Genomic DNA, 26,249 nt, shown 5'->3' with positions numbered 1-26,249 from the left:
TTTCTTCTTGGTTCACACAGATGCACCTGGGCCCCCTCAGCCTCCGTTTGACATTTCTGACATAGATGCCGATGCCTGCTCCCTGTCATGGCACATCCCTCTGGAGGATGGAGGCAGTAACATCACCAATTACATCGTGGAGAAGTGTGATGTTAGCCGCGGGGACTGGGTCACAGCTCTAGCTTCAGTCACAAAGACCTCCTGCAGGGTTGGAAAGCTGATCCCAGGCCAGGAGTACATCTTCCGGGTCCGTGCTGAAAATCGATTTGGTATTTCGGAACCTCTCACATCTCCGAAGATGCTTGCTAAGTTCCCATTTGGTATGTATTATTCAGGGAGAAACAAAAATAATTGTTTTCTTATTTCTAGTCTGTTACTTAAAACGGAAACTGGCATTTCCCTTGTCTTCATCTCCAGATGTTCCTAGCGAACCAAAGAATGCACGAGTCACTAAAGTGAACAAAGACTGCATATTTGTTGCATGGGACAGGCCGGACAGTGATGGAGGGAGCCCCATCACCGGTTACCTGATTGAACGCAAAGAAAGAAACAGCTTGCTCTGGGTGAAAGCTAATGATACTCCTGTCAGGTCAACTGAGTATCCTTGTGCTGGCCTTGTGGAAGGTCTTGAGTATTCATTCAGAATCTATGCCCTAAACAAAGCTGGCTCCAGCCCACCCAGCAAACCAACAGAATATGTAACTGCAAGAATGCCAGTTGGTGAGTATTTTTTTCAGTGCTGTAGATGCACATTTACATCTTGGGGCCTCTGAAGATAACTACTTTTCAAAAATAGGCTCTCTCTTTCTCTCTCTCTCTCACCATGAAAGTATACTATATATAACTCTCCTTGAAGCATATAGCAAGGACTCAAGAGCTTCCTGGTTTGGGGATTATTAAAATGGGATGACTGTCATCCTGTTGAGTTTGTTAACTTAGCAGCAGGAGTGATAATGTGAAATAAGGAGTTTAAACTTCTGCAAAGAAGATATATGCTAAGAATTTCTCTTTTGGTTTTAGATCCTCCAGGGAAACCTGAAGTTATTGATGTTACCAAAAATAGTGCATCCCTCATTTGGGCCCGCCCTAAGCATGATGGAGGCAGCAAAATTATTGGCTATTTCGTGGAAGCTTGCAAACTTCCTGGTGATAAGTGGGTCCGATGCAATACCACACCTCACCAGATTCCCCAGGAAGAGTACACAGCTACTGGCTTAGAAGAGAATGCTCAGTACCAATTTAGAGCAATTGCCAGAACTGCAGTAAACATCAGCCAGCCTTCTGAACCCTCAGACCCAGTGACTATCCTCGCAGAAAATGGTAAGATTCCATTGTGTATTATAGGCAAAGATGTACAACATTCATGATGTTCATTTCTCCTGCTAAGTCTACACATATGGAAAAAAGAAAAATGAAACCTTAGGTACTTCATAGGTAACACTAAAAAGTATGATTATAGATAATGTTAACATGCTAAACTAGAAAGCAGGATTCAGAATTTAGGACTGAGTAATTTCAACATTACACATTCATAGATGACAAAGAAATGCATTTAAATGACATTATGGGAATTTACTTTTTTCTTTATATTTTCAGCACTGTTAGATTTCTATACTAAACTTGTGTTACTTTTATAATGAATATATTATTTAAAAATCATATTCTTTGTGGTTACCAGAGTTGGGGGAATAGGGAGATGGGGAAAAGGGGAGATGTCAGTCAAAGAGTTCAGAGTTTCAGTTAGAGAGGAGGAATAAATTTTAGTGATCTATTGCACAGCACAGTGATCATAATTAATAATGTACATCTCAAAATTGCCAAGAGTAGATTCTAAATGTTCTCACCACAGATAAATGCTGAGTAGGTAAGGTGATAGACACACTCACTAATTTGACTTAATTATTTCACAGTGCATGCATACACCAAAACATCATATTATACTCATAAATATATACAATTATTAGTCCATTAAGAATAAATCATAAATGCATTCTACTGTCACATACAACTAATCAGAACAAATAAAAAAATGAATACAAAAAAAGCCTGAAAAAAAATATAAATCTGGTAAAAATTCCATTCTTGCAAGAGAGTACATGAATTCCTTAATATTATTAGTAAGAATTACACAATATATTTTCACACATATTAACACCTTTTTATCTCATTATTTTCCAGTTCCTCCCAGGATAGACCTGAGTGTGGCGATGAAATCTTTGCTTACTGTGAAAGCAGGAACTAATGTTTGCTTGGATGCTACCGTTTTTGGTAAACCAATGCCAACAGTTTCTTGGAAGAAAGATGGCACACCACTAAAACCAGCAGAAGGCATAAAGATGGCCATGAAGCGGAATCTGTGCACCTTGGAGCTGTTCAGCGTAAACCGAAAGGACTCAGGAGACTATACTATCACTGCCGAAAATGCAAGCGGTTCCAAATCAGCAACCATTAAGCTTAAAGTACTAGGTAACTAAAGCATTTAATTACAATCCTGTACTTAACCTTGGTTAATGGGGATGTATATAAGATTTACAAAGTGATATGTGACAAAGTTATATATCCCAATGTGTATTTCCTAAGCACAAAATTAATCTTATCTCAGAATAGTGTTTTAGAGCTGAGAAGAGTTTTAGAAATCATATGTTCCAGTTACCTAATTTTACATATGTGGAAACAGATTCTGAAAAATTAAGCAACTGTAAGGTCATAAAGGAAGTTAATGACACAAAGACCACAGCTCAGGTCTCCAGACTTCTACTCTATGTGGACTCCTCTGCATGTGAAAGACTTCACTTTTATTCCTTATTCTTTCAGATAAGCCTGGTCCTCCAGCATCGGTTAAAATCAACAAAATGTATTCAGACCGTGCAATGCTTTCTTGGGAACCTCCTCTTGAAGACGGAGGCTCAGAAATCACCAACTATATTGTCGACAAACGAGAAACAAGTAGGCCCAACTGGGCTCAAGTCTCTGCTACTGTGCCCATCACCAGCTGTAGCGTGGAGAAACTTATAGAAGGCCATGAGTATCAGTTCCGCATCTGTGCTGAAAATAAATACGGAGTGGGTGATCCAATCTTCACTGAACCAGCAATTGCTAAAAACCCATATGGTAAGAAGGTTTTCCTGTAGTTTTACCTTTTCCTTTTTAAATATTACCTGTTAGCTTGAGAAATTACTTTTCAATCAATTCCTGCAGACCCACCTGGACGCTGTGATCCTCCTGTCATCAGCAACATAACCAAAGACCACATGACAGTCAGCTGGAAACCACCAGCAGATGATGGTGGTTCACCCATCACTGGCTACTTGGTTGAAAAGCGAGAAACTCAGGCAGTTAACTGGACGAAGGTCAATAGAAAACCTGTCATTGAAAGAACAATAAAAGCAACAGGTCTCCAAGAAGGTACCGAATATGAGTTCCGAGTTACAGCTATAAATAAAGCTGGACCAGGCAAACCCAGTGATGCATCCAAAGCTGCTTATGCTCAGGATCCTCTGTGTAAGTTTTCATGAGAGTTCCATACGTGGGTTAAAATCAGCATTAAGCAACCAGGAAGGAAGTTTTGACTAAGGTTTTCTATTTTGTTTTTTCCTCAGATCCTCCTGGCCCACCAGCTTTCCCTAAAGTATATGATACAACCCGGAGCTCTGTGAGTCTCTCCTGGGGCAAGCCGGCCTATGACGGTGGTAGCCCTATCATCGGTTATCTCGTTGAAGTAAAACGAGCTGACTCTGATAACTGGGTGAGATGCAATTTACCAGAGAAACTACAGAAAACTCGCTTTGAGGTTACTGGCCTGATGGAAAACACAGAATATCAGTTCCGTGTGTATGCTGTTAACAAGATTGGATTCAGTGACCCCAGTGATGTGCCAGATAAACACTGCCCCAAGGACATCTTAAGTAAGTATTACCAGGAAAAATTCTCAGGGCTCTTCTTATCAGCCATATTCTAGGAGGGAGACTGGAACCCTGGTATATATTTTTTTACAAGCTTTAGCATTGGTAACTCCAAGAGTACATTTTAGGAGAGCTGGGTGGGTTCTTCACCGTATCATAGAACAGCACAAAGGGAATGCAAGATGATTTGTGGTTTTGAAAGGTTTTCTGTACATATATGAGAATTTCATGTCTTCAAAGGAATATAGGATATAGCAATTTTTTTTTTTCTGAGAATAAAGAGGATTTTTTTTAAAACTTAGGGAAGTATCATTCTCATGGTTTTCATTTACTCTTCTGATCTATCCTCTCCATAAGAACGTAACTGGCAGACTCTCCATCTTAAGTTCTCTTCCCTTCTCTTCACCTATTCTCTGTAACAATCTCCTTTTAGTTACTTGGTATCATATTTTATACACTTTCTACTTTTCTTCCTACATTGAAACAATAAAAGGAGTCAGATTATATGGTGGAGTACCCTCACTGAATACAAGAAACAAAAATGGAGTAGAGCTGAGGACCAGTCACCTACTTTCTTTAATATACATAGAGTTTGAGAGCATGTGGGGTTCATGAGAAGAAGTGTAGGTCCCCCAAGGAAAACTTCGTTGAGGCTAAAGCATATTGGAAAATGGAAAGATCAACAATGAGTACAAAGTATTGAAATAGTCATAAAGATTACATTAAGAATGTTCTAAAGAGTAAGAAATAATTTTAGAAATTTATAAATGATAAGTCCAGTCCTTGGAAGTCATTTGAGGTTTAATTTTTTTTTCACTATAACTTTCTTCACCCCCAAATTAAATAGTTCCACCCGAGGGAGAACTTGATGCTGAATTAAGGAAGACACTCATATTACGGGCTGGAGTTACTATGAGACTCTATGTACCAGTAAAAGGACGTCCACCTCCAAAGATTACTTGGTCGAAGCCGAATGTCAACCTAAGAGAAAGGATTGGACTGGACATAAAGTCAACTGACTTTGACACTTTCTTGCGCTGTGAAAACGTAAACAAATATGATGCGGGAAAATACATCTTAACTTTGGAGAACAGCTGTGGTAAAAAGGAATATACCATTGTAGTGAAAGTGCTTGGTAAGTCTATTTGAAAAAAAAAGAATTGTATGTTTAAAATTATGACTTACGTATTTTCTATATATCCATTTCTTACTTACTCATTACTAATCCAGATACTCCTGGGCCACCTGTCAATGTGACTGTTAAGGAAGTATCCAAAGACTCTGCTTATGTTACCTGGGATCCTCCTATTATTGATGGTGGAAGCCCCATCATAAACTATGTGGTTGAAAAACGTGATGCAGAAAGGAAGTCCTGGTCTACAGTGACAACTGAGTGCTCAAAAACAAGCTTCAGAGTATCTAACTTGGAGGAGGGGAAGTCCTACTTCTTCAGGGTATTTGCTGAAAACGAGTATGGTATCGGTGATCCTGGTGAAACACGAGACGCTGTCAAAGCTTCCGGTGAGCAAATGAACTACAGCTCTGTCCAGTTGAATGACATCCTACCTTGGTTATCTGGGGCTTAGCCTTATCATTTCTCCTTTGCTTTAGAAACCCCTGGACCAGTTGTGGACCTGAAAGCATTGTCTGTCACCAAGTCATCTTGTACCATTGGCTGGAAAAAGCCTCGTAGTGATGGTGGAAGTCGAATTACTGGATATGTAGTTGATTTCCTGACTGAAGAAAACAAGTGGCAACGTGTTATGAAGTCATTAAGCCTGCAGTACTCCACGAAAGATCTGACTGAAGGGAAGGAATATACCTTCAGAGTGAGTGCTGAAAATGAAAATGGAGAAGGAACCCCAAGCGAAATCACTGTGGTGGCAAAGGACGATGTCGGTAAGCTTCTCCCTATACATCTTCATTTTCTCTTTCTGTCATTGGCCATTGAAAGTGTGTCCTTGAGCCCTACTCACTAGCTTATCAAAAAAAAAATCCTTTAAAACCTATAATGATCTGAAAATGCTAATTGCCTGGTCTTAAAAATGATGACAATTCATCTCTGCTGTTTTACAGTGGCTCCTGATCTTGACTTAAAGGACCTACCTGATCTGTGCTATTTGGCTAAAGAAAATAGCAACTTCCGTCTTAAGATTCCCATCAAGGGCAAGCCAGCACCATCAGTATCCTGGAAGAAAGGGGAAGATCCTCTGGCAACTGACACAAGAGTCAGTGTTGAGTCAACTGCAGTTAACACAACTCTTGTAGTGTATGACTGCCAAAAATCTGATGCTGGAAAATACACAATCACACTTAAGAATGTTGCCGGCACAAAGGAAGGAACCCTTTCCATAAAAGTTGTTGGCAAGCCTGGCATCCCTACTGGACCAATCAAATTTGATGAAGTCACAGCAGAAGCCATGACCTTAAAGTGGGGTCCTCCAAAGGATGATGGAGGTTCTGAAATCACCAACTATATCCTAGAGAAGAGAGATTCTGTAAACAACAAGTGGGTGACATGTGCCTCAGCTGTCCAGAAAACCACCTTCAGAGTAACCAGGCTTCATGAGGGTGTGGAATATACCTTCAGGGTCAGTGCTGAAAACAAATATGGTGTAGGAGAAGGCCTGAAGTCAGAGCCAATAGTGGCTAAGCATCCATTTGGTAAGTGCCTCAAGGCCTGAAAATGAAGTAAAACATGGTTTTGTGGAGGCTCCCTATTTATAAACCTTGCATTATGTACTTTCTCCTAGATGTACCTGATGCTCCCCCACCTCCTAATATTGTGGATGTCAGACATGATTCAGTGTCTCTGACTTGGACTGACCCCAGAAAAACGGGTGGCTCTCCAATTACAGGTATTTATTTTGCTCTTATCCTACAGTTTTTACATCAATGTTCCTTCCAAATATTTCCCTGGAAACAAGATGACTGTGTACTCATTCATAGAACAAAGTACACATACAATAATGTATTTTTCTTTCAGTACATAAGGCTAATGTTTAATTTCATTGAAAACCTCCTATTGTAACAGTTAATAAGGTCTTTATTAGTGAATATATAATGTGGGTTAAAACTGTTGAACAGGACCATAACTATGCCTATTCCAAGAAAAGAAATGGCACTATGTCTGGGCAATAAGAGTATAGAGAACAAGAATGATCATCTGTTCAATGTATCCTATTATAAATAATTTTGACAAAGATACATATAAATTTTTAAAATTCATCTATGTTTATACTTTCTATCTGAACTAAGACATCCATGGGATATTTGCAGGGTATCATATTGAGTTCAAGGAAAGAAACAGCCTTTTGTGGAAGAGAGCTAACAAGACTCCTATAAGGATGAAGGACTTTAAAGTGACAGGATTAACTGAAGGTCTTGAATATGAATTCCGAGTTATGGCAATCAATTTAGCAGGAGTGGGCAAGCCAAGCCTGCCATCAGAGCCAGTTGTGGCACTTGATCCAATTGGTAAGTCATTATACGAAGAAAAACTTAAGGGCATTTGCTACCTGAAGCAAATGTTGGTATTTGTTTGATTGGCTTTATTTTTGTTTTAGATCCTCCTGGCAAACCTGAGGTTATTAATGTAACAAGGAATTCAGTGACTCTCATATGGACTGAACCCAAATATGATGGTGGTCATAAGTTAACTGGATATATAGTGGAGAAGAGGGATCTACCTTCTAAGTCTTGGATGAAAGCCAACCACGTTAATGTCCCAGACTGTGCCTTTACTGTAACTGATCTTGTTGAGGGTGGAAAATATGAATTCAGAATTAGAGCAAAGAATACAGCAGGTGCCATTAGCGCTCCATCGGAAAGTACAGGAACTATTATTTGCAAGGACGAATATGGTAGGTCAATTTTACTTTTCACTTTATTTAAAAAATAGCAATTGAACCTCCTTCCTTTTCTGATTGAAAATGTATTTTTTTCTTTGCAGAGGCACCAACCATTGTCCTTGATCCCACAATAAAAGATGGGCTAACAATTAAAGCAGGGGATACCATTGTTTTGAGTGCCATTAGCATTCTTGGCAAACCCCTTCCAAAGTCAAGTTGGTCCAGGGCAGGAAAAGACATTAGACCATCAGATATTGCTCAGATAACTTCAACCCCAACATCTTCCACACTTACTGTCAAGTATGCCACTAGAAAAGATGCTGGTGAATATACTATCACTGCCACCAATCCTTTCGGCACAAAGGAAGAGCATGTGAAGGTAACAGTCCTTGATGTGCCTGGTCCCCCAGGTCCTATTGAAATCAGTAATGTTTCTGCTGAAAAAGCAACGCTTACATGGACACCTCCTTTGGAAGATGGCGGATCACCAATTAAGTCCTATGTTCTTGAAAAGAGAGAAACCAGCCGACTTTTGTGGACAGTGGTTTCTGAAGATATTCAGACTTGCAGGCATGTGGTAACCAAGCTTATCCAAGGAAATGAGTACCTTTTCCGTGTCTCAGCTGTAAATCATTATGGCAAAGGAGAACCTGTACAATCTGAACCTGTCAAAATGGTAGACAGATTTGGTACGTAGAGCACAGGAGAGAATTGACAAAAACATTTATAGCAGACTTTAGGAAATCATGGATTTCTCATAAATTTTCTTCTCTTTTAGGTCCTCCTGGTCCTCCTGGAAAGCCAGAGGTATCGAACGTCACTAAGAACACTGCCACTGTCAGCTGGAAAAGACCAACTGATGATGGTGGCAGTGAGATCACAGGATATCATGTAGAAAGGAGAGAAAAGAAAGGCTTGCGGTGGGTGAGAGCAACAAAGACGCCAGTTTCTGATCTCAGATGCAAAGTAACAGGACTGCAAGAAGGAAACACCTATGAATTCCGAGTCAGTGCAGAAAACAGAGCAGGAATTGGACCACCTAGTGATGCTTCAAATTCTGTTCTAATGAAAGATGTAGCATGTTAGTATTTATCTTTCTCAACACTGTTGATTTGGGAATTCCAACATTTGATATAAATTATTCAAAAGCCAAAGTCTTAATATACACATCTTATCTTTGTTTCTTTTTCAGATCCTCCAGGACCTCCTTCAAATGCACATGTCACCGATACTACCAAGAAATCTGCTTCTTTAGCATGGGGCAAGCCTCATTATGATGGTGGACTAGAAATCACTGGCTATGTGGTCGAACATCAAAAAGTAGGAGATGAGGCTTGGATAAAAGACACAACCGGAACTGCCCTCAGAATCACTCAGTTTGTTGTCCCTGATCTTCAGACTAAAGAAAAATATAACTTTAGAATCAGTGCCGTCAATGATGCCGGTGTTGGGGAGCCAGCGGTGATTCCAAATGTTGAAATTGTAGAGCGGGAAATGGCTCCTGATTTCGAACTAGATGCTGAGCTTCGAAGAACACTTGTGGTCAGAGCAGGACTCAGTATCAGAATTTTTGTGCCAATTAAAGGTCGTCCTGCTCCTGAAGTGACGTGGACCAAAGATGATATCAACCTAAAGAACCGGGCCAACATTGAAAACACAGAATCGTTTACTCTTCTGATCATCCCAGAATGTAACAGATATGACACTGGTAAATTTGTGATGACCATTGAAAACCCTGCTGGGAAGAAAAGTGGCTTTGTTAATGTCAGAGTCTTGGATACACCAGGTCCTGTCCTTAACCTGAGGCCGACAGACATCACGAAGGACAGTGTCACGCTGCACTGGGACCTGCCTCTGATAGATGGGGGCTCACGTATAACAAATTATATTGTGGAGAAACGTGAAGCCACACGGAAATCTTATTCCACAGTTACCACTAAATGTCATAAATGCACATATAAAGTTACTGGCTTGTCTGAGGGATGCGAATACTTCTTCAGAGTGATGGCAGAAAACGAATATGGAATTGGGGAGCCGACAGAAACTACAGAACCTGTAAGAGCCTCCGAAGCCCCATCACCCCCAGACAGCCTTAACATTATGGACATAACCAAGAGCACAGTCAGCCTGGCCTGGCCCAAACCCAGGCACGATGGAGGCAGTAAGATCACTGGCTATGTGATTGAAGCCCAAAGGAAAGGTTCTGACCAGTGGACCCACATCACAACTGTGAAAGGGTTAGAATGTGTTGTGAGAAATCTCACCGAAGGGGAGGAATACACCTTCCAGGTGATGGCAGTGAACAGTGCCGGGAGAAGTGCCCCTCGAGAAAGCAGGCCCGTCATTGTGAAGGAGCAAACGATGCTTCCGGAGTTGGATCTCCGTGGCATCTATCAGAAACTGGTCATTGCCAGAGCTGGTGAAAATATCAAAGTGGAAATTCCAGTGCTGGGTCGACCAAAGCCCACAGTTACATGGAAAAAAGGAGACCAGATTCTTAAACAGACACAGAGAGTTAATTTTGAAAATACAGCAACTTCAACCATCTTAAATATCAATGAGTGTGTCAGAAGTGACAGTGGGCCCTATCCACTCACAGCAAAGAACATTGTAGGAGAGGTTGGTGATGTCATCACCATTCAAGTCCATGATATCCCAGGGCCACCTACAGGACCAATCAAATTTGATGAAGTTTCATCTGATTTTGTAACCTTCTCTTGGGACCCACCTGAGAATGATGGAGGAGTACCAATAAGCAACTATGTAGTAGAAATGCGACAGACTGATAGTACTACATGGGTGGAGTTAGCAACCACAGTAATACGCACGACCTATAAAGCCACTCGCCTTACTACTGGAGTGGAGTATCAATTCCGTGTAAAAGCTCAAAACAGATATGGAGTTGGACCAGGCATCACATCAGCATCTATAGTTGCTAACTATCCATTTAAGGTTCCTGGGCCTCCTGGTACCCCTCAGGTTACTGCAGTTACCAAGGATTCAATGACAATTAGCTGGCATGAGCCACTTTCTGATGGTGGAAGCCCCATTTTAGGATATCATGTTGAAAGAAAAGAACGGAATGGTATTCTCTGGCAGACTGTGAGCAAAGCATTAGTACCAGGCAACATTTTCAAATCAACTGGACTTACAGATGGCATTGCTTATGAATTCCGAGTAATTGCAGAAAATATGGCAGGTAAAAGCAAGCCAAGCAAGCCATCTGAACCAATGCTTGCTCTGGATCCCATTGACCCACCTGGGAAACCGATACCTCTGAATATTACTAGACATGCAGTGACTCTTAAATGGGCTAAGCCTGAATACACAGGAGGCTTTAAAATTACTAGTTATATAGTTGAGAAGAGAGACCTCCCTAATGGACGGTGGCTAAAGGCCAACTTCAGCAACATTTTGGAGAATGAGTTTACAGTGAGTGGCCTAACAGAAGATGCTGCATATGAATTCCGTGTGATTGCCAAAAATGCCGCTGGTGCTATTAGTCCACCATCTGAACCATCAGATGCCATCACATGTAGAGATGACATTGAAGCACCAAGGATAATGGTGGATGTTAAATTCAAGGACACTGTTATATTAAAAGCAGGTGAAGCATTCAAGCTGGAAGCTGATGTTTCAGGTCGCCCACCACCAACAATGGAATGGACAAAAGATGGAAAGGAGCTTGAAGGCACAGGGAAATTAGAAATAAAAATCGCAGACTTCTCCACTCATCTGGTGAACAAGGATTCATCAAGGAAGGATAGTGGTGCCTATATCCTTACAGCAACAAATCCTGGTGGCTTTGCCAAACACATTTTCAATGTCAAGGTTCTTGATAGACCAGGCCCACCTGAAGGACCTTTAGCTGTATCTGATGTAACATCCGAAAAGTGTGTCTTATCATGGTTGCCTCCACGGGATGATGGAGGTGCCAAAATTGATCATTACATAGTGCAGAAACGTGAAACCAGCAGACTGGCATGGACAAATGTAGCCTCAGAAGTCCAAGTAACAAAACTAAAGGTCACTAAACTTTTGAAAGGCAATGAATACATATTCCGTGTCATGGCTGTAAATAAATATGGAGTTGGAGAGCCACTTGAATCAGAACCTGTGCTTGCAGTGAATCCTTATGGACCCCCTGATCCACCCAAAAACCCTGAAGTTACAGCTATCACTAAAGATTCTATGGTTGTCTGCTGGGGACATCCTGACTCTGATGGTGGAAGTGAAATCATAAATTATATTGTGGAACGACGTGATAAAGCTGGCCAACGCTGGGTGAAATGCAACAAAAAGACCCTTACTGACTTAAGATACAAAGTGTCTGGACTGACCGAAGGACATGAATATGAATTCAGGATTATGGCTGAGAACGCTGCTGGCATTAGTGCACCAAGTCCTACCAGTCCATTCTATAAAGCTTGTGACACGGTGTTCAAACCTGGCCCACCAGGTAACCCACGTGTTCTGGATACAAGCAGATCATCCATTTCAATTGCATGGAATAAACCTATTTACGACGGTGGTTCAGAAATCACTGGGTATATGGTTGAGATTGCCCTGCCAGAAGAAGATGAATGGCAGATTGTAACACCACCAGCTGGGCTCAAGGCAACTTCTTATACCATCACCAACCTCATAGAGAACCAAGAGTATAAAATCCGCATCTATGCCATGAATTCTGAAGGACTTGGGGAACCAGCCCTGGTTCCTGGAACTCCAAAGGCTGAAGACCGAATGCTGCCCCCAGAGATTGAACTGGACGCTGACCTGCGCAAAGTTGTGACTATAAGAGCCTGCTGCACCCTGAGGCTTTTTGTTCCAATCAAAGGGAGACCTGCACCTGAGGTGAAGTGGACCCGGGAACATGGAGAGTCTTTGGATAAAGCTAGCATTGAATCCACAAGCTCATACACCCTGCTTATTGTTGGAAATGTGAACAGATTTGACAGTGGCAAGTACATACTAACTGTAGAAAACAGCTCAGGCAGTAAGTCTGCATTTGTGAATGTTAGAGTGCTAGATACCCCAGGCCCTCCACAGGATCTGAAGGTAAAGGAGGTCACAAAGACATCTGTCACATTGACCTGGGACCCTCCTCTCCTTGATGGAGGCTCAAAAATAAAGAACTACATTGTTGAAAAGCGAGAATCAACAAGAAAAGCATATTCAACTGTTGCAACCAACTGTCACAAGACTTCCTGGAAGGTAGACCAACTTCAAGAAGGCTGCAGTTACTATTTCAGGGTTCTCGCTGAAAATGAATATGGCATTGGACTGCCTGCTGAAACCGCAGACTCTGTGAAAGCATCAGAACGACCTCTTCCTCCAGGAAAAATAACTTTGGTGGATGTCACAAGAAACAGCGTGTCACTCTCCTGGGAGAAACCAGAGCATGATGGAGGCAGCCGAATCCTAGGCTACATTGTAGAGATGCAGAGCAAAGGCAGTGACAAATGGGCCACATGTGCCACAGTCAAGGTCACTGAAGCCACTATAACTGGATTGATTCAGGGTGAAGAATACTCTTTCCGTGTTTCAGCTCAGAATGAGAAGGGCATCAGTGATCCCAGACAGCTGAGTGTGCCAGTGATTGCCAAAGACCTTGTCATCCCACCAGCCTTCAAACTCCTGTTCAATACTTTCACTGTACTGGCAGGTGAAGACCTTAAAATTGATGTTCCATTCATTGGACGCCCAACACCAACTGTGACCTGGCATAAGGATGATGTACCACTGAAGCAGACAACTAGAGTAAATGCAGAGAGCACAGAAAATAATACACTACTGACAATAAAGGAAGCCTGTAGAGAAGACGTTGGACATTACATAGTTAAACTGAGTAACTCAGCTGGCGAAGCTACTGAGACCCTTAATGTTATTGTTCTTGACAAACCAGGGCCTCCAACTGGACCAGTTAAAATGGATGAAGTGACAGCCGACAGTATTACTCTTTCTTGGGCACCACCAAAGTATGATGGTGGAAGTTCCATCAATAATTACATCGTAGAGAAACGGGACACTTCCACAACCACCTGGCAAATTGTGTCAGCTACGGTTGCAAGGACAACAATAAAAGCTTGCAGATTAAAGACTGGATGTGAATATCAGTTTAGAATTGCTGCTGAAAACAGATATGGAAAGAGCACCTACCTCAATTCAGAGCCTATCATAGCTCAGTATCCATTCAAAGTTCCTGGTCCTCCTGGCACGCCATTTGTCACACTCTCCTCCAAGGACAGCATGGAGGTACAATGGAATGAGCCAGTCAGTGACGGAGGAAGCAGAGTCATTGGCTATCATCTAGAACGCAAGGAAAGAAATAGCATCCTCTGGGTCAAGTTGAATAAAACACCTATTCCTCAAACCAAGTTTAAGACAACTGGCCTCGAAGAAGGCATTGAATATGAATTCAGAGTCTCTGCAGAGAACATCGTGGGCATCGGCAAGCCAAGTAAACCATCAGAATGCTACGTAGCTCGAGACCCATGTGATCCACCAGGGCGGCCAGAGGCAATCATTGTCACAAGGAATTCTGTAACTCTTCAGTGGAAGAAACCCACCTATGATGGTGGAAGCAAGATCACTGGTTATGTAGTTGAGAAGAAAGAATTGCCTGAAGGCCGCTGGATGAAAGCTAGCTTTACAAATATCATTGACACCCAGTTTGAAGTAACTGGCCTAGTTGAAGATCACAGATATGAGTTCCGAGTTATAGCTCGCAATGCTGCAGGTGTGTTTAGTGAGCCTTCAGAGAGCACAGGAGCAATAACAGCACGAGATGAGGTAGAGCCACCCAGGATAAGCATGGACCCCAAATACAAGGATACAATTGTGGTTCATGCCGGTGAGTCATTCAAGGTTGATGCAGATATATACGGCAAACCAATACCAACCACTCAGTGGATAAAAGGTGATCAGGAGCTTTCAAACACAGCTCGACTAGAAATAAAGAGCACTGACTTTGCCACCAGTCTCAGCGTCAAGGATGCAGTACGTGTTGACAGTGGGAATTACATTTTGAAGGCTAAAAATGTTGCCGGAGAGAGATCAGTTACTGTGAATGTCAAAGTTCTTGATAGACCAGGGCCACCTGAAGGACCTGTTGCTATATCAGGGGTTACGGCAGAAAAATGCACACTAGCTTGGAAACCCCCACTTCAGGATGGTGGGAGTGATATCATAAATTATATCGTGGAAAGGAGAGAAACCAGCCGCCTAGTTTGGACTGTGGTTGATGCCAATGTGCAAACTCTCAGTTGCAAGGTTACTAAGCTTCTTGAAGGCAATGAATATATTTTCCGTATAATGGCAGTAAACAAATATGGTGTTGGTGAACCTCTTGAATCTGAGCCATTAATTGCCAAGAATCCATTTGTAGTGCCAGATGCACCAAAAGCTCCAGAAGTTACAACGGTGACCAAAGACTCAATGATTGTTGTATGGGAAAGGCCAGCATCGGATGGTGGCAGTGAAATTCTTGGATATGTTCTTGAAAAACGAGACAAAGAGGGCATTAGGTGGACAAGATGCCACAAGCGTCTGATCGGGGAGTTGCGCTTGAGAGTAACTGGACTTATAGAAAATCACAATTATGAATTCAGAGTCTCAGCTGAGAATGCTGCTGGACTTAGTGAACCAAGTCCTCCTTCTGCTTACCAAAAAGCTTGTGATCCTATTTACAAACCAGGCCCTCCAAACAACCCCAAAGTCATGGATGTTACCAGATCTTCAGTTTTCCTTTCTTGGAGCAAACCAATATATGATGGTGGCTGTGAAATCCAAGGATACATTGTTGAGAAATGTGATGTGAGTGTTGGTGAATGGACAATGTGCACTCCACCAACTGGAATCAATAAAACAAACATAGAGGTAGAGAAGCTACAGGAAAAGCATGAATACAACTTCCGCATTTGTGCCATTAATAAAGCTGGAGTTGGTGAACATGCTGATGTTCCTGGACCTGTATTAGTCGAAGAAAAACTGGAAGCACCAGATATCGATCTTGACATGGAACTAAGGAAAATTATAAATATAAGGGCAGGTGGCTCTTTAAGGTTGTTCGTTCCCATAAAAGGCCGCCCTACACCAGAAGTTAAATGGGGAAAGGTGGATGGTGAAATCCGAGATGCAGCTATAATTGATGTCACTAGCAGTTTCACTTCACTTGTTCTTGACAATGTCAATCGATATGATAGTGGAAAATATACTCTCACATTAGAAAACAGCAGTGGAACAAAGTCTGCCTTTGTTACTGTGAGAGTCCTGGACACACCAAGTCCACCTGTTAACCTGAAAGTCACAGAAATCACCAAAGACTCAGTATCAATTACATGGGAGCCTCCTTTGTTAGATGGGGGATCCAAAATAAAAAATTACATTGTTGAGAAACGTGAAGCCACAAGAAAATCATATGCTGCTGTTGTAACAAATTGCCACAAAACTTCTTGGAAAATTGATCAACTCCAAGAAGGTTGCAGTTATTACTTTAGAGTCACAGCTGAGAATGAGTATGGTATCGGCCTACCTGCCCGTACTGCTGACCCAATTAAGGTTGCAGAAGTTCCACAACCTCCAGGAAAAATAACTGTGGATGATGTCACCAGAAATAGTGTCTCTCTGAGTTGGACAAAGCCTGAACATGATGGTGGCAGTAAAATCATTCAGTATATTGTGGAAATGCAAGCTAAACACAGTGAAAAATGGTCAGAGTGTGCTCGAGTAAAGTCCCTTGAAGCAGTAATTACCAACCTAACTCAGGGAGAAGAATATCTTTTTAGAGTTGTTGCTGTAAATGAAAAGGGGAGAAGTGATCCTAGGTCCCTTGCAGTTCCAATAGTTGCCAAAGATCTAGTCATCGAGCCAGATGTAAGACCTGCATTCAGCAGTTACAGCATACAGGTTGGCCAAGATTTGAAAATCGAAGTACCAATTTCTGGACGTCCTAAGCCAACCATCACCTGGACTAAAGATGGTCTTCCACTGAAGCAGACCACGAGAATCAATGTTACTGATTCACTTGACCTCACCACACTCAGTATTAAAGAGACTCATAAGGATGACAGTGGACAATATGGAATCACAGTCGCCAATGTTGTTGGTCAGAAAACAGCATCCATCGAAATTATAACTCTAGATAAACCCGATCCTCCAAAAGGACCTGTTAAATTTGATGAAGTCAGTGCTGAGAGTATTACCTTATCCTGGAACCCTCCAGTATATACAGGAGGCTGCCAAATTACTAACTACATTGTTCAGAAGAGAGATACGACCACCACAGTATGGGATGTTGTTTCTGCTACTGTAGCTAGAACTACTCTCAAAGTAACCAAACTGAAAACTGGTACAGAATACCAATTCAGAATATTTGCTGAAAACAGATATGGACAAAGCTTTGCCTTGGAGTCTGATCCAATTGTAGCTCAGTATCCCTACAAAGAACCAGGTCCTCCAGGCACACCATTTGTCACAGCCATTTCCAAAGATTCGATGGTTGTACAGTGGCATGAACCAGTCAATAATGGTGGAAGCCCAGTCATAGGTTACCACCTTGAGAGAAAAGAAAGGAATAGTATTTTGTGGACAAAAGTCAACAAAACTATTATTCATGACACCCAATTTAAAGCACTGAATCTCGAGGAAGGCATTGAATATGAATTCAGAGTTTACGCTGAAAATATTGTTGGTGTTGGCAAAGCAAGCAAGAATTCTGAATGCTATGTAGCACGAGATCCCTGTGACCCACCAGGAACACCAGAAGCAATAATAGTTAAAAGAAGTGAAATCACTTTACAATGGACCAAACCTGTATATGATGGTGGAAGTATGATTACAGGCTACATTGTAGAGAAGCGTGATTTACCTGATGGTCGCTGGATGAAAGCCAGCTTCACCAACGTCATTGAAACTCAATTTACTGTGTCAGGTCTCACTGAAGATCAAAGATATGAATTCAGAGTCATTGCAAAGAATGCAGCTGGTGCCATAAGTAAACCCTCTGATAGTACTGGACCAATAACTGCCAAAGATGAGGTTGAACTTCCAAGAATTTCAATGGATCCAAAGTTCAGAGACACAATAGTGGTGAATGCTGGAGAAACATTCAGGCTTGAGGCTGATGTCCATGGAAAGCCCCTACCTACTATTGAGTGGTTAAGAGGAGATAAGGAAGTTGAAGAATCTGCTAGATGCGAAATAAAGAACACTGATTTCAAGGCTTTACTTATTATAAAGGATGCCATTAGAATTGATGGTGGACAGTACATCCTAAGAGCCTCCAATGTTGCAGGTTCTAAGTCATTCCCAGTAAATGTAAAAGTATTAGACAGACCAGGGCCTCCAGAAGGGCCAGTTCAGGTTACTGGAGTCACTTCAGAAAAATGCACTTTAACATGGTCTCCACCACTTCAAGATGGTGGCAGTGACATTTCTCACTATGTTGTTGAAAAGCGAGAAACCAGCCGACTAGCATGGACAGTTGTTGCTTCAGAAGTTGTGACTAATTCTCTGAAAGTTACCAAACTCTTAGAAGGGAATGAATATATTTTCCGTATAATGGCTGTCAACAAATATGGTGTTGGAGAGCCTTTGGAATCTGTACCGGTACTAATGAAAAACCCATTTGTGCTTCCTGGACCACCCAAAAACCTGGAAGTTACAAACATCACCAAGGACTCCATGACTGTCTGTTGGAACCGTCCAGATAGTGATGGTGGAAGTGAGATCATCGGTTACATTGTAGAGAAACGAGACAGAAGTGGCATTCGGTGGATAAAATGTAATAAACGCCGCATCACAGATTTGCGTCTGAGAGTAACGGGCTTAACAGAAGAACACGAGTATGAATTCAGAGTCTCTGCGGAAAATGCTGCTGGAGTTGGAGAACCTAGTCCAGCTACAGTGTATTATAAGGCTTGTGATCCTGTGTTCAAACCTGGCCCGCCCACCAACGCACACATTGTGGACACCACTAAAAATTCAATCACAATTGCTTGGGGCAAACCCATCTATGATGGTGGCAGCGAGATCCTGGGATACGTCATAGAAATCTGTAAAGCAGATGAAGAAGAATGGCAAATAGTCACTCCACAGACTGGCCTGAGAGTCACACGATTTGAGATTTCAAAACTCATTGAACACCAAGAATATAAAATACGAGTCTGTGCCCTCAACAAAGTTGGTCTAGGTGAAGCTGTATCAGTTCCTGGTACTGTGAAACCAGAAGATAAACTTGAAGCTCCTGAACTTGACCTTGACTCTGAGTTAAGGAAAGGAATCGTGGTAAGAGCTGGTGGCTCTGCCAGAATTCACATCCCATTCAAAGGTCGTCCAACACCTGAGATCACCTGGTCTCGAGAGGAAGGTGAATTCACAGATAAGGTCCAAATTGAAAAGGGAGTAAATTATACCCAACTTTCAATAGATAACTGTGATAGAAATGATGCTGGCAAATACATTCTCAAGTTGGAAAACAGCAGCGGATCTAAGTCTGCTTTTGTAACTGTGAAAGTTCTCGACACCCCAGGACCACCACAGAATTTGACAGTCAAAGAAGTGAGAAAAGATTCTGTCCTACTCATATGGGAACCACCTCTCATTGATGGGGGAGCAAAGGTCAAGAACTATGTTATCGACAAACGTGAGTCAACCAGAAAAGCATATGCTAATGTGAGTAGTAAATGCAGCAAAACAAGTTTTAAAGTTGAGAATCTTACAGAAGGAGCCATTTATTACTTCAGAGTCATGGCTGAGAATGAATTTGGAGTTGGCGTTCCAGTGGAAACCGTGGATGCCGTGAAAGCTTCTGAACCTCCTTCCCCACCAGGAAAGGTTACACTCACTGATGTGTCCCAGACCAGTGCATCACTCATGTGGGAGAAACCTGAACATGATGGTGGTAGCAGAATCCTGGGGTATGTTGTTGAAATGCAGCCCAAAGGAACTGAAAAATGGAGCGTTGTGGCTGAATCCAAAGTCTGTAATGCAGTTGTTACTGGTTTGAGTTCTGGACAAGAATATCAGTTCCGTATCAAGGCTTTCAATGAGAAAGGAAAAAGTGATCCAAGAGTGCTTGGTGTTCCTGTCATAGCCAAGGACTTGACTATACAACCTAGTTTTAAGTTACCATTTAACACATATAGTGTCCAAGCTGGAGAAGATCTTAAAATAGAAATTCCAGTTATAGGCCGACCAAGACCTAAAATATCTTGGGTCAAAGATGGTGAGCCTCTGAAGCAGACAACAAGAGTAAATATTGAAGAAACAGCTACTTCAACTATCTTACACATTAAAGAAAGTAGCAAAGATGACTTTGGAAAATATACCATAACAGCAACAAACAGTGCAGGTACAGCAACAGAAAATCTCAGCATTATTGTTTTGGAAAAACCTGGACCTCCAGTTGGACCAGTGAGGTTTGATGAAGTTAGTGCAGACTTTGTGGTCATATCTTGGGAACCTCCAGCCTATACTGGTGGCTGCCAAATTAGCAACTATATCGTAGAGAAGCGAGATACAACCACCACCACTTGGCACATGGTATCAGCAACAGTTGCAAGAACAACAATTAAAGTAACCAAATTGAAAACAGGCAGTGAGTACCAGTTTAGAATTTTTGCTGAAAACAGGTATGGAAAAAGTGCCCCCCTGGATTCCAAACCAGTTATTGTACAATATCCATTTAAAGAACCTGGACCACCAGGAACTCCTTTTGTGACATCAGTCTCAAAAGATCAAATGACTGTGCAATGGCATGAGCCAGTTAATGATGGAGGCAGCAAAGTTATTGGCTACCATCTTGAACAAAAAGAAAAGAATAGCATTTTATGGGTCAAGTTAAATAAAACTCCCATCCAAGACACCAAATTCAAAACAACTGGGCTTGATGAAGGCCTTGAATATGAGTTCAAAGTTTCTGCTGAAAATATCGTTGGCATTGGCAAGCCCAGCAAAGTGTCAGAATGCTTTGTTGCTCGCGACCCATGTGACCCGCCTGGTCGTCCTGAAGCCATTGTTATCACAAGAAACAACGTCACACTGAAATGGAAGAAACCTGCCTATGATGGTGGCAGCAAAATAACAGGTTATATTGTAGAAAAGAAAGATCTACCTGATGGCCGTTGGATGAAAGCCAGCTTTACCAATGTACTAGAAACTGAATTTACAGTGAGTGGACTTGTAGAAGACCAAAGATATGAATTTAGAGTTATTGCAAGAAATGCAGCTGGCAACTTTAGTGAGCCATCTGAAAGTAGTGGTGCCATTACTGCAAGGGATGAAATTGATGCACCAAATGCTTCACTGGATCCCAAATATAAAGATGTCATTGTTGTCCGTGCAGGGGAGACTTTTGTTCTTGAAGCTGATATCCGTGGCAAACCAATACCTGATATTGTTTGGTTGAAGGATGGAAAAGAACTTGAAGAAACAACTGCTAGGATGGAAATTAAATCTACTATTCAGAAAACAACTCTTGTTGTCAAAGATTGTATACGGGCTGATGGAGGTCAATATGTTCTGAAACTCAGCAATGTTGGTGGTACAAAGACTATACCAATCACAGTAAAGGTACTTGACAGGCCAGGACCTCCTGAAGGGCCTCTGAAAGTTTCTGGAGTTACTGCAGAAAAATGTTACCTGGCATGGAACCCACCTTTGCAAGATGGTGGTGCTAGTATTTCACATTACATCATTGAAAAGAGAGAGACAAGCAGACTCTCTTGGACCCAGGTTTCAACAGAGGTACAGGCCCTTAACTACAAAGTCACTAAACTTCTTCCTGGTAATGAGTACATTTTCCGTGTCATGGCTGTGAATAAATATGGAATTGGAGAGCCCCTGGAATCTGAGCCTGTTATAGCCTGTAATCCTTACAGGCGTCCTGGTCCTCCTTCAACACCTGAAGCTTCAGCAATCACCAAAGATTCTATGGTAGTAACCTGGGCACGCCCAGTGGACGATGGGGGTGCTGAAATCGAGGGCTACATTCTTGAAAAACGAGATAAGGAAGGCGTTAGATGGACCAAGTGCAACAAGAAAACACTGACTGATCTCCGGTTCAGGGTAACTGGACTTACTGAAGGTCATTCCTACGAATTCAGAGTTGCCGCTGAAAACGCAGCTGGTGTGGGTGAGCCTAGTGAGCCATCTGTTTTCTACCGTGCGTGTGACACCTTGTACCCACCAGGCCCACCAAGTAATCCAAAAGTGACAGACACTTCCAGATCTTCTGTGTCTCTGGCATGGAATAAGCCAATTTATGATGGTGGGGCACCTGTGAAAGGCTACGTCATTGAGGTCAAAGAAGCCACCGCTGATGAATGGACAACGTGCACACCACCAACAGGATTACAAGGAAAGCAGTTCACAGTGACCAAGCTTAAAGAAAATACTGAATATAACTTCAGGATCTGCGCCTTCAATTCTGAAGGGGTTGGTGAACCTGCAGCTATACCTGGTTCAGTCGTTGCTCAGGAGAGGACAGAACCACCAGAAATAGAACTTGATGCTGACCTCAGAAAGGTAGTCACTCTACGTGCAAGTGCTACTTTACGCTTATTTGTCACTATCAAAGGTCGACCAGAACCTGAAGTCAAGTGGGAAAAAGCAGAAGGCATTCTTACTGAGAGGGCCCAGATAGAGGTGACCAGCTCCTACACAATGTTGGTGATTGATAATGTGACCAGATTTGATAGTGGTCGGTATAATCTGACATTAGAAAATAACAGTGGCTCCAAAACAGCTTTCGTGAATGTCAGAGTTCTTGACTCACCAAGTGCCCCAGTGAATTTGACGGTAAGAGAAGTGAAGAAAGACTCGGTGACTTTGTCCTGGGAACCACCACTTATTGATGGAGGAGCTAAGATCACAAACTACATCGTTGAAAAGCGAGAAACTACAAGAAAAGCCTATGCTACTATCACAAACAATTGCACTAAGAATACCTTTAAAATTGAAAATCTACAAGAAGGATGTTCTTACTACTTCCGTGTCTTGGCTTCCAATGAATACGGTATTGGTTTGCCAGCTGAAACAACTGAGCCTGTGAAAGTATCTGAACCACCCCTTCCACCTGGAAGAGTGACTCTTGTGGATGTGACCCGGAACACAGCTACAATTAAGTGGGAGAAACCAGAAAGTGATGGTGGCAGCAAAATTACTGGTTACATAGTCGAGATGCAGACTAAAGGCAGTGAAAAATGGAGCACTTGCACACAAGTGAAGACCCTAGAAGCAACTATATCTGGCCTGACTGCTGGAGAAGAATATGTCTTCAGAGTAGCTGCAGTTAATGAAAAAGGAAGAAGTGATCCAAGGCAACTTGGAGTGCCTGTAATTGCAAGGGATATTGAAATAAAACCTTCAGTTGAGCTTCCCTTCCATACTTTCAATGTAAAGGCTAAAGACCAACTCAAGATTGATGTGCCATTCAAAGGAAGACCTCAAGCTACTATAAGCTGGAAAAAAGATGGTCAGACTCTCAGAGAAACAACTAGAGTCAATGTTTCTTCTTCAAAGACTGTAACAACACTAACTATTAAGGAGGCTTCAAGGGAAGATGTTGGAACTTACGAACTGAGTGTTTCAAACAGTGCTGGATCCATAACAGTTCCTATTACTGTAATTGTACTTGACAGACCAGGGCCTCCAGGACCTATACGTATTGATGAAGTTAGTTGTGACAATGTAACCATTTCTTGGAATCCTCCAGAATATGACGGTGGCTGCCAAATTAGCAATTACATTGTTGAGAAGAGAGAAACCACTTCTACAACATGGCATGTAGTTTCACAAGCAGTTGCAAGAACATCCATTAAAATACTTCGTCTAACAACAGGAAGTGAATATCAGTTCCGTGTTTGTGCAGAAAACCGGTATGGAAAAAGTTCCTACAGTGAATCTTCAACTGTTGTTGCTGAGTATCCATTCAGCCCCCCAGGTCCTCCTGGTACTCCTAAAGTTGTGCATGCCACAAAGTCTACCATGATTGTTACCTGGCAAGTACCAGTTAATGATGGAGGAAGTCAAGTAATTGGCTATCACCTTGAATATAAAGAAAGAAGCAGCATTCTTTGGTCCAAAGCAAATAAAATCCTCATTGCTGACACTCAAATGAAAGTCTCTGGTCTTGATGAAGGACTGATGTATGAGTATCGTGTATATGCTGAGAATATTGCTGGAATTGGTAAATGCAGTAAGTCTTGTGAACCAGTCCCTGCAAGAGATCCTTGTGACCCTCCTGGGCAACCTGAAGTCATAAATATCACAAGAAAATCAGTGTCACTTAAATGGGCTAAACCACACTATGATGGTGGAGCTAAGATCACAGGATACATTGTTGAACGCCGAGAACTACCAGATGGCCGATGGCTGAAGTGCAATTTTACTAACGTACAAGAAACATACTTTGAAGTAACTGAACTTACTGAAGATCAGCGCTATGAGTTCCGGGTTTTTGCAAGGAATGCTGCTGACTCCATTAGTGAACCATCTGAATCCACCGGACCTATTACAGTTAAAGATGATGTTGAAGCTCCAAGAATTATGATGGACGTCAAGTTCCGAGATGTTATTGTTGTCAAAGCTGGAGAAGTCCTTAAGATAAATGCAGACATTGCAGGGCGGCCTCTGCCAGTAGTTTCCTGGGCCAAGGATGGCATAGAAATTGAAGGAAGAGCAAGAACAGAAATTGTCTCAACAGACTTTACTACCTTGTTAACAGTTAAAGACTGTATAAGACGAGACACTGGTCAGTACGTACTAACACTGAAGAATGTTGCAGGAACTCGGTCTGTGACAGTTAATTGCAAAGTACTTGATAAGCCTGGTCCACCAGCAGGGCCACTTGAAATAAATGGCCTCACTTCTGAAAAATGCTCTCTCTCCTGGGGACGTCCCCAAGAAGATGGTGGTGCAGACATCGACTATTACATTGTAGAAAAGCGTGAAACAAGCCGCCTTGCATGGACAATATGTGAAGGAGAGTTAAGAACAACATCGTGTAAAGTGACCAAATTACTGAAAGGCAATGAATATATATTTAGAGTAACTGGTGTTAATAAATACGGGGTTGGCGAGCCCCTAGAGAGTGTAGCTGTGAAGGCACTAGACCCATTTACAGTTCCAAGCCCACCCACATCTTTGGAAATTACATCTGTGACAAAAGATTCCATGACACTTTGCTGGTCAAGACCTGAGAGTGATGGAGGCAGTGAAATCTCTGGATACATAATTGAAAGGCGAGAGAAAAACGGCCTACGGTGGGTGCGGGTAAACAAAAAGCCCGTTTATGATCTGAGAGTGAAATCAACAGGACTTCGGGAAGGGTGTGAATATGAATATCGGGTTTATGCAGAAAATGCTGCTGGCCTAAGTCTTCCAAGTGATACTTCTCCTTTAGTTCGGGCAGAAGATCCAGCATTCTTACCATCTCCTCCATCCAAACCCAAAATTATGGACTCAGGCAAGACAAGTATAACTATTGGCTGGGTTAAGCCCTTGTTTGATGGTGGGGCCCCAATAACTGGATATACTGTAGAATACAAAAAATCTGATGAAACCGAATGGAAAACTGCCATTCAGAGCTTAAGAGGCACTGAATACACAATAAGTGGACTAACAACAGGAGCCGAATATGTTTTTAGAGTAAGATCTGTCAATAAGGTTGGTGCCAGTGACCCCAGTGATAGTTCTGACCCCCAGATAGCAAAGGAAAGAGAAGAAGAACCTGTATTTGATCTGGACACTGAAATGAGGAAGACCTTGATTGTCAAGGCCGGTGCCTCATTTACCGTGACTGTGCCTTTCAGAGGAAGACCAGTACCCAATGTCTCCTGGAGTAAGCCAGACACTGACCTCCGTACTAGAGCATATATTGATTCCACAGACTCTCGTACATCACTTACCATTGAAAAAGCCAACAGAAATGATTCTGGAAAATATACGTTGACAATTCAGAATGTTTTGAGTGCCGCTTCACTGACCATTGTTGTCAAAGTCTTAGATTCCCCAGGTCCTCCAGCCAATATTACCGTACGTGAAGTAACCAAAGAGACTGCAGTGTTATCCTGGGATGTTCCTGAAAATGATGGTGGAGCAGCAGTGAAGAACTACCACATAGAAAAACGCGAGGCCAGCAAGAAAGCATGGGTCTCTGTCACCAACAACTGTAACCGCCTCTCCTACAAGGTCACCAACTTACAAGAAGGAGCTATTTACTACTTCAGAGTCGCTGGAGAAAATGAGTTTGGTGTGGGCACACCAGCTGAAACAAAGGAAGGAGTGAAAATAACAGGTGTGTTTTTAAGAAGGAAGAAAATCTGTATATCTGCATTAATTTTGCTAGAATAGTGTGGCTCATTTTAATTAGTCATTGCTTAATCTTATATGATTTTGGTTCACACCACAAACTATTCATACTATAGAACAAAATGAAATCTCTAATAGAGAAAACTTTTGTTGATTTAAATACAAATTACATAGCTAGAAATTT

At 42.0% G+C, this 26,249-nt stretch overlaps 1 protein-coding gene across 1 annotated transcript in view; it reads left to right on the top strand.

Moving 5' to 3' along the window:
* The window catches only part of TTN (titin), a 265,677-nt gene that overhangs the window by 207,364 nt on the left and 32,064 nt on the right, over nucleotides 1-26,249 (top strand). The window contains exons 247-263 of the mRNA XM_079130304.1: nucleotides 21-320; nucleotides 418-720; nucleotides 1,021-1,320; nucleotides 2,179-2,466; nucleotides 2,815-3,111; nucleotides 3,199-3,501; nucleotides 3,600-3,905; nucleotides 4,750-5,037; nucleotides 5,133-5,423; nucleotides 5,514-5,801; nucleotides 5,979-6,566; nucleotides 6,656-6,760; nucleotides 7,182-7,379; nucleotides 7,469-7,765; nucleotides 7,855-8,442; nucleotides 8,532-8,834; nucleotides 8,946-26,051. Coding sequence (XP_078986430.1) covers nucleotides 21-320; nucleotides 418-720; nucleotides 1,021-1,320; nucleotides 2,179-2,466; nucleotides 2,815-3,111; nucleotides 3,199-3,501; nucleotides 3,600-3,905; nucleotides 4,750-5,037; nucleotides 5,133-5,423; nucleotides 5,514-5,801; nucleotides 5,979-6,566; nucleotides 6,656-6,760; nucleotides 7,182-7,379; nucleotides 7,469-7,765; nucleotides 7,855-8,442; nucleotides 8,532-8,834; nucleotides 8,946-26,051 — 22,149 coding nt within the window. The remainder of the gene's footprint in view (nucleotides 1-20; nucleotides 321-417; nucleotides 721-1,020; nucleotides 1,321-2,178; nucleotides 2,467-2,814; nucleotides 3,112-3,198; nucleotides 3,502-3,599; nucleotides 3,906-4,749; nucleotides 5,038-5,132; nucleotides 5,424-5,513; nucleotides 5,802-5,978; nucleotides 6,567-6,655; nucleotides 6,761-7,181; nucleotides 7,380-7,468; nucleotides 7,766-7,854; nucleotides 8,443-8,531; nucleotides 8,835-8,945; nucleotides 26,052-26,249) is intronic.

This window comes from Sciurus vulgaris, assembly GCF_902686455.1.
Source record: "Sciurus vulgaris genome assembly, chromosome: 3".
Taxonomy (NCBI): Eukaryota; Metazoa; Chordata; class Mammalia; order Rodentia; family Sciuridae; genus Sciurus; species Sciurus vulgaris.
Note: the sequence above shows the minus strand (reverse complement) of the source record. Positions and strands in the feature narration are given on the sequence as shown.